Raw genomic sequence first — 15,384 nt, 5'->3', positions numbered from 1 at the left:
AAGGAAGGGCAGAGAAAGGGGAAAGAAAAAGCTGAGGGAGAAAACAAATGAAAAGAAAGCAGGAGGGCGTGGGTGGCCTCTAAGGGGACTGAGTGAGGGAGAGAGGGAACTTGGTGCAGACACTTCCTCCAGGGCTCCTCCCACCTCACCAGGCCCCTCGGTGGTGTCGCCACCAGACTTGGGGGCCAGGACTAGGTGGGTGAGAGACTCCCCAAGAGCTCTCGAATCTACCTGGCGCTTGTGGGTGAATTCCTGGATCCATTCAGGGAGAGCCGTCCCCCAGCAGGGAGGTCACAGCGTCCCTGCTCGTGTACTGTTCCTCAAAAGCATTCTAGTCTTTCTCCATCCAGGACACTGTTTGAAAACTCCTGGAGGGGATGCAATTTGAACTTTGTTTTTCCAGTAGATTTTATTAAATAGATTTTATTAGAAAGAGCAGAACCTGACTTTGAGCAGCTGCATCACCATCGACAGACCAGTGACAACAAATGTAATGTGGGTTTTGGAGCTGCGCTTAACTTGCTGCTTATTGACGTTTAAGATCCCAGAGACATCAAAATTTCAATTTTGCAGCATTAATTCACTTCGTTTTCTAGGGAGTCAGAGAGCTAATTTAGAACCCAGCGTGATCTTAGGGCACCAAGAGAATTTCGGGTAAGGTGAAAATCGGCCCTTTTTCCTGCCTCATGAACAGGTAAAAATATCACAAAGTAGGGGATACATCTTTCTGAAAGACGAGCTGGTGGATGACAGTGGCTGTTGTTCCCTTTGATGCAGGATCATTTGATTTGTTTATTTATTAGGCCTCCTGCTGTCTCTGCTGGGCCAGGTGTGACCAACCTGGGACGCAAATGGCCCTATTTCTCCCGCCGCAACTTGGTAATTCCTCTGAGAATTTGGATCCCCCTGTTCTCAGGAGCTGAGCCCTGAGAAGGCGGGGCCCCCTGCAGGGTCTGCAGCACCTGGGGCTCTCGCCTTCCCCCCGGAGCCTGTGAGGCCACCTGGGGGGTCCTGGGCTTCCCTGGGCCCCTGAATCCACGGAGCGACCCCTTACCCTGCCTGCCACCTCTGACCGCTCTGCTCTCTGCTTCCCAGGAGAAAGGCGGCCAGTGGATGATACGTTGAGTTAGGACAGGTAAAGAAGCCACGCAAACCCTCAGCAAACGTTTTCGGACAGTGGGATGTGCCAGGACTGCGTAAGGTGCTGTTTGAGTGACAACAGGGCAGACAGTCCCACCTCAAGGGTGTCCATGTGCTGGAGCGATGTTTGGGACCGTGCCCGTGGCCTGGGTGCTGTGTGCACCCTGCCACCCTTACCCTGCCCCCCGTTTTCCTCGGGTAGGGGGTTGAGATGCTGCCTTGGCGTCCCTCCTCCACCTCACTCTCCCTAAACATGAGACCGGCTTTCTCATCTCCTGAGTTTTGACCCCAGAACGTTCCACGTAGAGCATCTCAAGAGCAACATGGCTGGAATTGGGACCACATTCGATGAGAACACACTGTTTTCACTTGGTTGATAGATGACAGAACAGTGAGTCTACCCGAGTTTCCAAAAGAAGTTCCGATTTACTCTTACCCAGGTCTTTCGCCATCACTTCACTGCTATTACCTCTGGGGGTGGCTGTCAGGGGCATCTGACTCTTCCCAGGGGCCCTTCCTCCTCCCAGGGCGCCTGGCCTATTTTCCACAGCAAGTCCCAGAAGTGCCTCTGGTGGGCATGGCTAGCCTGGGGGCCCAGGAAGGAGGGCGAGGAGTGGCTGCCCGCTCCTGGAAGTTTCTATCCATGGAGATCGAGGAGCATCTCCTGAGGACAGGACACCTTCAGGGCCGCCGGATGCCTTTTCTATAAGGAAGGGCCTCTCTCCCTGACGGCTGGGCTGAGATTCCCTGGAGAGCCTCCAGGCGGGGCCTTTTGAGGACACCTTCTAAAAGGAGACCACCTCATGGCGTGGGGGCCTGCCCAGCTGACCGCACAGGTGCACACATTTTCTCGAACGTTTGTCTGACTTCAGGGAAGTTCAGAACCTGAGAGGGCATTCCCCCGCTGTGAGGTACAGGGTGGCCCGCGAGCGCTGTGTGTGTGTGTGTGTGTGTGTGTGTGTGTGAAGGTGGGGCTGAGTGCCTCGGGGCGGGGCAGGTAGCCCTGAGAGGTGTGAGCACAGGTGGGCAGAGTGGACAGCCTGACTTGCCTTCCGATCCTCCCGTGAGCCTGGGGGTGCCCAGCCGGTCAGACAGGGACCCGCACCAGCCTTGTGTGACCTTTGTCCAAGCGGCAGCTTGGACTTGCCAGGCATATACTTGTTTAGGGCACCCCAGCCATGAACACACGAAAGAGTGTGGTTTGTGAGGGAGGGACAGGCCCTCACCTGGGGGTGCTCCCTGTGCCCGGTGTCACTCAGGCTGCCAGAGGGGCTGTTACCTGGCGATCTTGTCTGTGCAGGACATGGTGATGAGCTGCTCACCCAGCAGGATGCCGTCCCAGGTCTGCACTGAGCTGGGGCCCCGGACAGGCACAGTCCCCTCCCCGGACTCAATCTTCGTGCGCAGGTGCCCGCGGAACTTCCTGACGATGTGTTTGCTGCTGGTCACTAGGAGATAAGAGGTGGCGTGAGAGGTGGCTGGGACCAGGTGCCCTGAGACACGTAGGCTCCCAGCTTGGAAAAGTGGGGAGGAGTGCACCCAGAAACATCTCAAGGGCCACTGCCAATGTGCTAGGACAGGGAGGTGTAAGTCAGGGCCAGGGCGGGGAGGAATTTCTTCTCTCCAATAGTGACGAGTGAAGAGCTGGGCTCCAGAGCACCACTTCTAGAAGGGCTCAGCCACCTCCTGGCAAAGGGCCCGACAGCAAGTGTGTGAGGCTCTGTGGCCATTTGGCCAGAATTGCTCAGCTCTGCCCCGCAGCACAGAGCAGCACAGCCAGGGGCTGTGTTCCCGCTCACTATCGACCCTGAGGGTTGAGTTCCGTCATTTTCACACATCATGAAGTATTATTCTTATCACCCTTTCAGCATCTAAAAATGTAAAACCATGCTTAGTTCAAGGGCCACATAGAAGGGGTGCTGGGTGGAATTTGCCCTGAGGGCTGTCGTCTGCCCACCCTGGTCTGGACTTTAATCTTGGCTCTGTAGTTTCCTAGCTGCATAACATTGGGGAAGTTGCTTAAAACCATGGTGACAATTATTTCATATTAAAATTGGGGTAATAATGGTGCCTACCTCCTAGGCTGCGGGGGCGAATTGAGATAGGACACAGTGCAGGTTTTTACTGAAGGGCTGGGCTGTGTGAGGCAGGCTCTCCGCTGTGTTCAGAAATGATGTGATGGACCCTACAGATGGGTCCTTGTGGGTCCCTAATGCATGTGTCCTGAGTTCTTTCTCCTTTCCTTTCCAGAACCCTCTACACACACACACACACACACACACACACACACACACACACACACTGTGCGCTCCACAGTTATTTGGAGAACTAGCATGAACAAGGGGAAGATTATATTTATTTTTTCTTTCTTTAAAAAAGTTCTGTATATTAAGTCCAGATTATATGGTAATATAGAGTTGGTTAACTGCTTTGCATACAAATTATATATAAAATAGTACAGTGATTTCAACATTTACTTACTTATGATGACATGGATGGATACTAGATGCTCTTTTAAAAAAGCTTCAATTTTTCTTTTGGAAGTTGTGGAGATGGGATTTCTCTCTCATTTACCCTTACTGAAGGCATCAAATAATAAACAACGTGCGGGTTTATGCGGGCACTTTCTCTTACAGATCTCAAAGTAACTTCCGATATGTTTTCTCACTGTTACTAAGAACTAAAGTTCTCTTACTACTTATCCATGGCACCCAAAGGCCATGTCTTGGGAAGAAAGATTGCCAACCTCCCAAGAAAAGTAAACTTTCAATAGGTTTCAGATTGCTTTTGGATCCTGCTACCAACTGAGTCCTTGATGAGATCCAACTTGGACACGTCTGTGAGTCACCCACAGAAGGAAGAACCAAGGTGAGGGACTGAGCCTGGGTGGGCACAGCTAAGGAACACCCAGCCCTCCCCCAGTAGAACACAAATCTCCTCTTTGCTGCTTTAAATGGCACTACAAGTCATGACAGCGACGATGATGGTGATGGTGACGATGCTGATGATAGTAATGATGGTGATGGTGGTAGTGGTGATAATGATATGTGATGGTGATGCTGATGCTGATGACGGTGATGGTAATGGTGATGATGATGATGGTTATGGCGATCATGACAAAGATGATGATAGTGATGATGATAAATTGAACATAAAATAGTTTATATCTCTTGAAAACACTTGAGACAATCTTTGGTTTGACCTAACTTTTTACACTGTCCAGAAGGGGGCATTCTCACAGCTTCCTATGGCCAGCAGCATGGAGAGAGTGGGGGGCCAGCATACCCCATGGTAGAGCCTGGACTCTTCCATGTGGGGGTGTTTTCTCAGGGAATATGGAACTTGCTGTCCCTCTCTTTCTGGTGATTGTAGTATTCGTATCACTCTCTCAATGCTTCCACTACTGTGCCATTTTCCACACCTTGAAAGTTGCCTATTATATTGCAGGCTTTTCTCAATTCTTACTCATCGCTTCTGCACAACTAATTTCCCATGAAGTAGACCCTACAGTCAGTAATGCCATGACAACAGGGGGGCCTGGATTGACTTAACAACTGGTTTCTAGGAGCTACCCCAAAGTTTTCAGGTATATTAATGTTTTCTGAAGAGTCAGGTGCAGGAGAGGCTCCTGAGAAGTGTTTATTTTTGGAGGTGTAAAATCTCAGGGTGCCTTCTCCAGCAGCTCCTTGATGAGCGGGATCAGTCCCGGGAGCTCTGATCGATGATCTTGTAGAGCCCATTTCCTCTGCTCTTTTGTGCTTAATTGTGAGAGGCAGGGGGGAATTGAAGATGCTACTCCAAGCAGAACAAAATGCCAAGTGAACCAGAAACTGCAGGAACGGAACTTAAATAACCTGGAGTGGGCTTATGGTGTGCCCGACGGCGGTGGGTGAAACGTGGAAATCCTGCCTGCTGTGTGCACATACCTACACACCCAAATCCAAGAGTATATTCTAATCTAATTCTAACGGTCCAAGTTACCAGATTCTCCATTATGGTCTTTATTATTCTAAGCCCTTACCTTTGGAGACTGATGTCACGATAAGGTGAGGGCGGCAATACACTTTAGGAAATTGTCAGGTGACTTTTATTTTTAGGAGAGAATCAATAGGAGATGGAGATAAATGGAAGTTGGAGAAGTCCACCTAGGAGCCAAGACCTAGCTAAAGAGTGACACATGGCTGCTGCAAGGAAATAGGGGAGAGAAAGGGAGCCAGAAATGGGAAAACAGGCATAAGAAAGGAAGAAAATGCTTTTAAACACCAAATAAACTTTTAATTTTCACGTCACCTTTAAGAGGCAGATCCCAGAAAGTATACCTGTGAAGCACTCTACTGTTTAATAACATGTATAGTATTTGTCCCGTGGTCGCATGGATGTCCTCTGTCTTACCTGATGAAGATAGTGATGGTGAACTATTAGGCTATTTAAATTCATTGATCCTATGATGCACAGGCACATATTGCATGTTTCTGTAACTTAGTAGGCAAATCTAAAGACAGGGACTTCAGGGAGTGCATCTGAGGGTCCCTGACTTCCTATGGGATTTGGGGCTTATCTCTTGAACTGCCTTGATGTACAAAAAGTGGAATAGGACATACTAGACATTTAGCACACGGTTGTATGATATGGCATAACCATGCTCTTCCTCACGGCATCTTATGTGAGGCAGGTTGGAGAATTTCACTAAGCTGTTAAATTCTTGGGAAATAGCAGAAAGAACTGACTGAGTTTACCAGTCTATTTAAGGACAGGCCAAGAGAGAGGATTTTGAATTAAGAATATTGGTGAGTTAGAGGGAGGAAGATAGTTGTCCTACAACAGCTCAGCCACAGAGCTTTTCATGACTTTGGTCAGTCCAGGTTCTTATCAGAACTGCCTTGGGTCTGGCCCAGGTCTCCCAGAGCCACTCAGGAAGCAGAATCATCCTCTGGGGTCCGGTGTCCGCCAGCTAGTTGCTCTGAGGGGGTAAGATCAAGACCCCTGCATGCAGAGCCTGTGGCTGGAGCTGCTCTGTTCCCACCAGTAAAAGCCCTGCCTGCTTCCATGTCTGCCTGGCCCTTGCAGAGATCCCAGCGGATGCCCTGAGCACACAGATTTTCACACCACACCGGCAGGAACTACACGCCCAGTTGGGGTGGGGGACAGGTCAGGGGTTTCAAATCCGGTAGCTCAAAATATGGATGATCTTTATCCTCAGAATCACTAGGGAAATTTTGAAAGTACAGATCCTGGAACCCCATCATCCCAAATGTACCAGAATCCTGGGCAAAGTGCAGCCAGCAGGAACCTGTATTTTTAGAAACTTTCCAGGTGGTCTTCCCCTTCCAAACAGGAATTTGGGTTTGCAATCCTTCCTGAATGCGTAAGGAAAGGTGATGCAGGGCTCCTGGCAACAGTCTGCAGGACAAGCTGGCCAAGGGCCCCATCCTCAGCGTCCCCAGTTAGATGCACTGGGAGAACTGCCAGCCTCAATAACTCGGGTACAGCACCTCATTTTTGCCTGGCATATCTGTGGACAAAATGTGAGGGAAATGCTTTATTTCTCTTCCCTCTCTTACCAGCACCTGACACTTCTTAAAAGCACCACGAAGTAAAAGACATCTGTGCCTGGAATCAAACCCCAGGGTGCATCTATTTTGTTTTTCTAAACCCCTGTCTTTGCAAATTGGAGTCAAGGCTGGGGAGGCCACAGTGGGTGCCCAAAGTGCAGAAGTGGGAGCCCAATGAGCTAGAACTGTCCCTCTGCAGAGACTGGCAGGGCTCAGGCGTGACTGGGGCTCCTGCTGGGAGGAAGCTGCATGAATTAAGGCTGGCCCCACATGTCTGCAGGACCTCCCCAGAGAAACTGAGGGCCCCTTGTCTGGGTCTTTATGATGCCAAACCTCTCAAGTGAAAATGGAGGGACAATTCCAGGAGCTAACTGGACACATTTCAGTTTTTTTTTTTTTTGGGGGGGGAGGGCTGGGATCATGTAGACCTGGTCTGATGAGCCTTTTAAGAAAAATGAACTACTTTGTGCTGTTTCCCTCTCTTTCTCTTTCTGAGAAGGCAGGTGGGGAAGGAACACCCTGTGTGACTCCCGCAGGCTGTGGCTGTGGAACTCCCTCCTCGGAGGCAGGGCCTCGTCCACAGCTCAGCCCAGGCTCACCCAGCCCCTCACCCGGGGCAGTGCCTTGAAATGTCCCTGATACTTAGTGGATTCCATCCCCTTGAGTCTCAGTTAGACTTGGTTTTCCCATTTACTGTCCATGGGGTGTTGTATGGACCAAATGTTTGTGTTCCTCCAATTCTCATGTTGAATCCCTAACCCCCAGTGAGCTGGTATTAGGAGGTGGGATCTTGGGGAGGTAATTTGTTCAGATGAGGTCATGAAGGTAGGGTTGCCCAATGGGATTAGTGTCCTTATAAAGAGATCCCAGAGAGCCCCCTAACCCCTCCCATGCTGCAAGAAGATGACATTTACGAACCAGGAAGAGGGTCCTCACCAGATACTGAGTCTGCTGGTGCCATGATCTTGGGACTCCCAGCCTGCAGACTGTGAGATGGAAGTCTGCTGTTATAAGCCCCCGCTCTGTGGTGTTCTGCTCTAGCAGCCCGAGTGGACTGAGGCAGTAATGAAAACATCATTTGGAATCTGTTTATAGAGGATTCTGCCCAGCCCTCTCCAAAGGAGAAAGCAGTGGGCTTGAGGAAAATTCACAAAAAGTAGAACGTGTTTTTCTGGACCAGCATCCTATCTGAGTGCTAGAGAAATAGCTTAAATACACATAGAACTCAAAAATAAAATAAAATAAAAAACATATAGGACAAAACATCATTTTCCAGCACCTTCTTTAAATCTTCACCCAAGGATATGTTTTTATTGATTTTTGAGAGAGAGGAAATGGGGGAGTGAGGTGGGGGGAGAGAGAGAGAGAAACATTGATGTGAAAGAGAAACATCAATCAGCTGCCTCCTGCACACGCCATGACTAGGGATTGAACCCAGTCTGGGTATGTGCCCTGACCGGGAATCAAACCCTCCACAATTTGGTGTATGGGACGAAGCTCCAGTCAACTGAGCCAGCCGGCCAGGGCTCCCTCCTCACAAGCCTGGGACACAGCAGGCATCCAGCACACGGTCACCTCTCCTTCCTGTCTTTATTAGAACACAAATATAGCCTTCTGTGGGGAGTCAGAGGCCAAAACTAAACCTTCAGTAACTGTATCATCTGTGTGTTTCTACACAGTGTCCTCTGAGCGCAAGACTGAGCCTTGGGTGCCTCCACCGTTCATCAGGACGAGATCCCTCATGGCGCCCATATATTGAGTGGCATGGCTACATCAGGAGCATTGTCTCGGGCAGTGTGTACGTGCATGTGCATGTGTGAAGTGTGTATACACAATATATACACACATAGTATCAGTAATGGACTTCCTTAGCTGCACACTTCTTATTACATGTGGAGATACTGACCATCAGACCCCCAGGGCGAAGACCCCGCTGCGCCCTGCGCTCTGGAACGCAGCGCCCCTCCGTGGTGGTGAAGGTGGGCGGTGCTGTTGCACCTGCTCTGAGAAGCTCCCCGAGGCAGGTCTCTCCAGGAGGGGTTCAGCGCAGAACTCTGTGGGTGAGGCTAGCTACCCTGGGGAGGTGTCTTTGCTGCCTGGCATCAAGCTTTGTTAAAAAAACCCTGAGTTTTATTCTCCCAAAGATGCAAAGAAGGCAAAGGAAGCAGCGGAGTGTGCTCCCACTCCACGTAATCCTGGTCCCCACCCTCTTTCATTCTGTCCTCGGGCCAGGGCGGCGGCTTTCCGACCTATTGAGAAGGAGCGGGCACCGTGCAACGAAATAGCTGATTTCAGGTTTCACGCCTGTCTTCTCCCTTAACCTGGCCCTGAGAGGGGTGCCCGAGAGGGACGACTACGCAGAGCGGCAGAGGCCACCTGTGCCCAGCGTCTCAGGGCCCGGCCAGGCCACGCGTGCGGGGTCTGGGCACAGGTAGCCTGGGGGTGGGTCCCAGACTGAAGGGAGCGCGGGGCTGCTTAGAAAAGTAAGAACACCGGCTCTTACGGTCCGCGGTGATCTCGTAGGGCGAGTTGAGGCGCGCGTCTCCGCAGGGGGATGTGCTCACGTACAGGTGGAACAGCGTGTTGTCCCTCAGCCTGTAGCCTCCGTCCTTCAGCCGCACGAATATGGAGCGCTCCGCGTCCTCTCGCCGCTTGCTGGGGGCAGAAAGAGGCTCTAGTCACTACTGTGGACCACACTGGACACACCCTGATTGGCGGGCACTTGTGTCCCACTTTGAGTTTATTCCGTTTTTCCCTCTTCGCCCTTGCATGGGAGCCTCTGGAATAGGTGACGCACGCGGCAGAAATCCAGTCCTGTCACCCTCCCCCAGCATTCCCATTAAGGCTGATCTTTCCCCGAGCTCCTTCCTCAGGTGACGTTCACCGGGATCTAGGTGTTTATAGAAGGGCAACCCTGCAGTTTCACAAGTGCGCCCCAGGGTGCTGTCTCTCGGGCACTGTGGGTCTTGCACGGCTTCCGTGGGCACCACGTTTCTGTCTTAATAGGAGAGAAGGAACTTTGAAAGGAGGCAGGGCTTGGCTGCCAGCCAGCGAGGGGCCCAGTGCATGGACCTGCTTTCGGTCTGCGTCCGGCTGTGACCAGGGGGTGCCCGACAGCCTGAGCGGCCCTCCAGGGTCTGAAGGGCGTGCCCCCTGCCCTTGGGTTTCTCCGGCCACCCGCGAGGGGCTGCGGGCGGCCAGGCTCCCAGCCGGCCTGGCCGCCCCGCCCAGACCCCATTCTCCCCAGGCTCGGGCACTGCTTCCTGCCGCTCTGGCTGTTTCACATGTTCCGCCCCATTGGTGATGGATTCTGTTGTGCGGGTTCTGAGATCACACCGGCAGCAGAACAGACATTTTCTCCCCAGGAAACCCTAGAGGCGCCCCATCAGCCTTTCTGCTTTCTTGCCTCTGCTCCTTCTCTGCCAGGACCCCCTCACTCTCTCAAAACGCCCCCCCCCCCCCAGCCTTGGAGCAAATGCAGAGCCTGGCCTGCTGGGGGACTGTGCACGACTGGTTGCCTTTTGCTGGCTTTCTTCAGCCATTGCTTGTCCCCTCCAGTGCAGGAGGGCTGAGCTTCTCCCAGCCAGAGGCACGGTGCCAGCACCCAGCCCACCCAGGGTCAGTGTTGGTCCTGTGCCTTCAGTGACTTAGAAGAGTCAGGGGTATTTGGAAATATTTCTGATCGAGCACTTGTAGCTTTAGGAGAAACCCTTCCCCACATTTGGAGAGATTTGCAGCTCTGTCCCCACATTTCACCTCAGCGGGGCTGGAGCTCCCCACTCGGATCAGGCCTCGCTTCCCTGTGGGCCAGCCCTGTGTACTTATGGGCTTCCTGCCCCTGCTCCGCTGCTGCACATGCCAGTGGCAAGTAGGAGTCACTCCTTGAAGCCCCGACGCCCCATATCAGTAGGTTAGAGAAACGTTGCTTCAAAGGATGTAGAAGCAGGAGAGGCAGGGAAGAAGCATTTCTGGCAAAGACATAGCTCTGAAGTCATTGTGACCAAACAGCTCTGCACAAGGCTGCATCTGGATGCTTCAGTGTCTCACGTCCACCAGCAGTTCTCCTCTGTATTGTATATTGCAGGGATGCCAGTGCCGGTGACAGTTTGCTGCATCCTGGTGGCCCTAGCATGTTGCATGAGAACATGGGACATCCCACCTCTGGAGCACATTTCTCAGGGTCTGGACAGGGGCTGCAGTTGAGCCTGGTCCGTGTTTCAGATGCACTCACAGCTTCTGGCTGGGACATGGGAAGTTGGCCTGGGCTTGTCTGGTGGCATTTGAACCCTGTGTCCTGGGGTGGGACAAAGCCTGGGGAAGGGAAACTAAAGGGCAGGCTGTCTTGCAGCCCGGCATCTGAGAGGAAGCTGCCTGTCTTGTGGAAGAAACCCACGCTCTGTAAGAAGTGTCCTTGGCTGAGAAATTGTCACAATAGGACACAGAGAAGGGCAAAGGGAGGTGTTCAACAATCCCTAGGTTTTCTGCAGGTCACAGGTGAAAGTACTGGACCAGATTTGAAGTGGGTACAACTTTGTTAAAATAGAGCCAGGGGTTGATGTCATAGGCACCCATCTGTGCTGGGACACAGTGGGCCAGGGAACAGGGAGTTGCTCCAGGTAACGAAGCACTGTCCCCACTCTCAGCTCCCTTGCTGCCACTTTGTGTTTCAAGGAGAGAAGGGCTTTTATGTGAGGTTTTCTTTCTTTTTAAAATGCAAAGCTAGGCCCGGCTGGTGTGGCTCAGCGGTTGAGCATCGGCCTATGATCCAAGAGATAGCGATTTGATTCCTGGTCAGGGTACATGCCCAGGTTGCTGGCTCAATCCCCATTGTGGGGCATGCAGGAGGCAGTCAATCAATGACTCTCTAATCATTGATGTTTTTATCTCTCTCTCTCCATCCCCCTTCATCTCACTAAAATCAATAAAAATATATTTTAAAAAAACGCAAGGCTAGTTCTGGGACTAGCAACTGGGGGTTGCTGGTGGGAAGAGTATTGCTTTCACTTAAACCCACAGGAAAGGGGGCAGCTTAAGCCAGAGCTGGGGGCTGCCCCTTTGGGGACGCCTTGGCACCCCTCTAGGCAGCCCCACAGTTCCCGCCGTTTCCTTGTGAGTGGTGTTCAGAGTGAGGGTAGTGAACAGGTGAGTCACCCGAATGACAGTTGACAGCATGTGGAACACAAAGGTGGCCGTGCCCCCCACCCTTTTTCTGAATGGTGCCCTTGGCCCTGTACACATCTGGCTTCATGAAGAGACCACTGCACCAGCTGCTTTTACAGCCGGGTGCTGTCATCATCAGAAAAGCTGCCCTTTAGAGATCCCCTGCTATACAGTGAACGTTGGTGTCTCCTAAATTCATTTGGTGACACTAGGAGGTGGGGCCTCTGGGGGTGATTAGATCCTGATGGTGGAGGCCTTAGTCCTAATGGGATTAGTGTCCTATAAAAGGGAACCCAGAGAGCTCCCTCACCCTCCATGTGAGGACACAGTGAGACGACTCAGTCTATGGACCAGGAAGAGGGTTCTCAGCAGACTCAGAAGCTGCTGGCACCTTCACCCTGGACGTCCAGCCTCCAGACTGAGCACTGGTGACTAGCCCCAGTGACCACTGGTGACTGTGGTGCTCTATTCCAGCAGCCTGAGCTAAGACACCCGAACGTTTTAATAGAAAATGTCATCAGGTAGATCGGTGTGTGACAAGGCACATTCCCACACGCGGACACCTGTGTGGGAGGATGTGCTCCTTGCAGATTGTCTGTTGCAGCCACAGTCACTCCTGGGCAAGCAGGTGTTTCCTGGAAGGACTCCCGAGAATCGTGGGGGAGGTGTCTGCAATTTCAGCTTTTGACAGGCCCTTGCAGCACTATCACTGCTGCTTGAAGGATGCCACCCATCTGGGTAAAACCTGTGCAGTGTGGGCAGCTTGTCCGCCTTGGGCAGGGAGTCTGCCCGGATTTAGGGAATAACACCAAAGCTGGCCGTCCAGGCTCACGCCCAGAGCACTCGTCCCTGGGGCCCGCCGCTCACCTGAGGTGCAGCTCCAGCTGCGCGTAGAGGAAGTGGAGCAGCGCTCTCCGCGCCACGATCTCCGCGTGGCAGTCATTGACCACCAGCCCCTGGTCACTGATGTACTCGCCGCTGATGCACTTGGTCCCCGAGGACAGGACAACCACCTGTGCTTGCCTGACGTCCAGGCCTGGGGGCAGAGAAGGCATCAGTCAGAGACCGGCACTGCCTGCCCCATGGGGGTGACTCTGCTTTCCTCTCTCCACCTGCCTCATCTCACCCAGGGGCCCACTGCCCCAGGCCTTGAGTTCTCTAAGTAGCGAGCCTCCACATTCACTGTAATAGATGGTGGACAGCACAGGCCACGAGCACCACACAGCTGCTGGGAGGAGGGGCTCTGCAGAGCTCCATTAGGTGCTGGGGTGGCCCTGTGCCCAGCTAGTTTCAGGATGACACTGCCAGGAGGAGCCTTCATTTCCAGAACTTGACTGACTTCTCAAACCAGGATCAGCAGGGGTACCTAAGGGTGTCTCTATCTGATGGACAGGGTCTTGGGAAGAGAAGGCGTGGAGGAGACAGTGCAGTGATGTGCCACCAAACAAGTGACACAGGGCCACTGCCACCCTCGATCTAGAGGGAGAGGAAGCTGGTGAGCTGCTAGGTTTCAGAGCGCAGAGACCCCAGCCTGGCCATGTGCACCGTGATTATCCAGGGTGACTCCAGAAATCCTGTCACCACCTCCCCCTGGTCTTGTGGGTTAAGAACTTCATCTTATTTGGAAATTTGCTGGTGGGAACATGTGCACAGGATGGGGGTGGAGGCCAAGACAGGAGCAGTTTCCTACAGAATGGGCCCTGCCTGGGCTTTCCCTACCCACTCCTGCCCATCCCAGTTAGCATTTGCCTCTGAGGCTGCCCAGGGTTCCAGGAGACATTCCTGTGCAAACTCGAGACCCCACAGGTCATGTACTCGCTTCACCAGCCTACAGAAAGCCTGCTGACCCTTAGAGCCACAGGTGCTGGGGTTCCCAAACACCCATCTCTAAGTCACCTGGGACCTGGCCAGTGATACCTCCTCATAGACATTTGCTTTTCGGACTTACTCCCTTACTGAGGCTTTGCCTGGAGTCAGCAAACCTCTGACTGTGGAAGTCAAGGCTCACGATCCTGGTGACTTGGAGGTGAGAGTGCTGCACTCTCAGCCTCCTGTGCCCCAAGAGAACTTGTGAAAAGTGCAGCCTGGGCTTGGAGGGCCATCTGGAATGGTGATCAAGGCTGACTGACCATGCAAGTGACAGCAGAATGCCAGGCAAGTGTGTTCCCTTCCAGAACTGCAGGAATGTCTGGGGGCTCCGTTCCCTCCCTGGGCCCAGCACAGACTTGGGATCTTTGCTGAGCCTGCAGCCAACACTCCCCAGAATGCTGGATGAGGCTTGTCCTGTCTCTGGGGCTGCATATCAGGAGCAATGTCTGAGCTCAAATTGTCTGCTTCCTGAAACTTTCACTTACACCCAAGGACAGAGCACAGCGGGACATGCCACCAACAGCAGTGCAAATGCGCTGAGCTCTAGGATTCAACTCACAGACTTTTGGTTTTTCCTAAAGAGCCACAGGAAGGGGGATAGCCGCAGGTAGTGATGCTTCCCTTTCCAGCCCCACTTCTGTGTCTCTGGAGGCTGATGCCTACAGCTCCGCTGGGGCACAGATGGGTGGTGGCCCTGCACCATTTCCTGCCTCCTCTCTGTAGGGATGTGCAGCTGTTCCCTGGGCCCAGCACACCCGCAAGGTGTGTTTCATGGGAATGAGGCTTCTACCTGCTTGTGGCTATCACATCTGACCAACAACAAGACTCAATCAGCTCCAGGAGGACCGGCCTTTGATAAGCTGGCAGAGTGCCCCCAGTTATTATTGTTGGTATTATTTTTAATGCTCTTTATATACAGTAAGGGCAGGGATTTTTGAGGTCAGAGTCACAAATGGGGAAATTTTCTGACTTCTGAGCCCAGGTTCCCAGCCACAGGAGGGGGTAGCGTTGGCTGCTGCCTGGGGACTCCCCTGACACCCTCCTCTTGGCCTCAGCATTTGCCCTTTTTCAGCCACAGGATCAACTCTGAGGGCAGGAGCTGATGAGTCCCTTAAACAGTGCAGGCTTCACAAGTTACCCTTCATAGGACAAAGCTCACTTTTTTTTTTTTTTTAAATCCTCACCTGAGGATATGTTTAGAGAGAGGAAGGGGGAGAGAGAGAAAGAAAGAGAGAGAGAGAGAAACATCGATCAATTGCCTCCGGTATGCTCCCCAACCAGGGATTGAACCCACAATTGCTTTGAACCAACTGAGCCATCCAGCCAAGGCAGAACAGTGCTCATTTTGACTAAAATCAAAGGAATCTTGTCAACAAAAATGATATTCTCTGTGAGAATGGAAAACAAACAAAACAAAAGAGGCCTCAACAACAAACCCAAACTCTGTGTCTTTAAAATGTGATGTTGACGCCCGGCTGCGCGTAGCTCAGCGGTTGAGCGTCGACCTGGGATCCAGGCAATTGGGGTTCGATTGCCGGTCAGGGCACATGCCTGGGTTGTGGGCTTGATCAATGACTCTCTCATCATTGATGTTTCTGCCCCTCTCTCCCTCTCCTTTCCTTTCTCTGAAATCAATAAAGATATATTTAAAAAAAAAAAAAGT

The 15,384-nt window shown here is 52.3% G+C and overlaps 1 protein-coding gene across 1 annotated transcript in view; it reads right to left on the bottom strand.

Moving 5' to 3' along the window:
* ADARB2 (adenosine deaminase RNA specific B2 (inactive)) overlaps positions 1-15,384 on the bottom strand; it is a 124,510-nt gene that overhangs the window by 25,160 nt on the left and 83,966 nt on the right. Inside the window, exons 4-6 of the mRNA XM_087823846.1 lie at positions 12,720-12,888; positions 9,196-9,347; positions 2,420-2,588 (exon numbers count right to left, since the gene is read on the bottom strand). Coding sequence (XP_087679972.1) covers positions 2,420-2,588; positions 9,196-9,347; positions 12,720-12,888 — 490 coding nt within the window. The remainder of the gene's footprint in view (positions 1-2,419; positions 2,589-9,195; positions 9,348-12,719; positions 12,889-15,384) is intronic.

Source organism: Miniopterus natalensis, chromosome 1 (genome assembly GCF_054644295.1).
Source record: "Miniopterus natalensis isolate mMinNat1 chromosome 1, mMinNat1.hap1, whole genome shotgun sequence".
Classification (NCBI taxonomy): Eukaryota; Metazoa; Chordata; class Mammalia; order Chiroptera; family Miniopteridae; genus Miniopterus; species Miniopterus natalensis.
The sequence above is the reverse complement of the archived record's forward strand: the minus strand, read 5'-3'. Positions and strand labels throughout refer to the sequence as shown.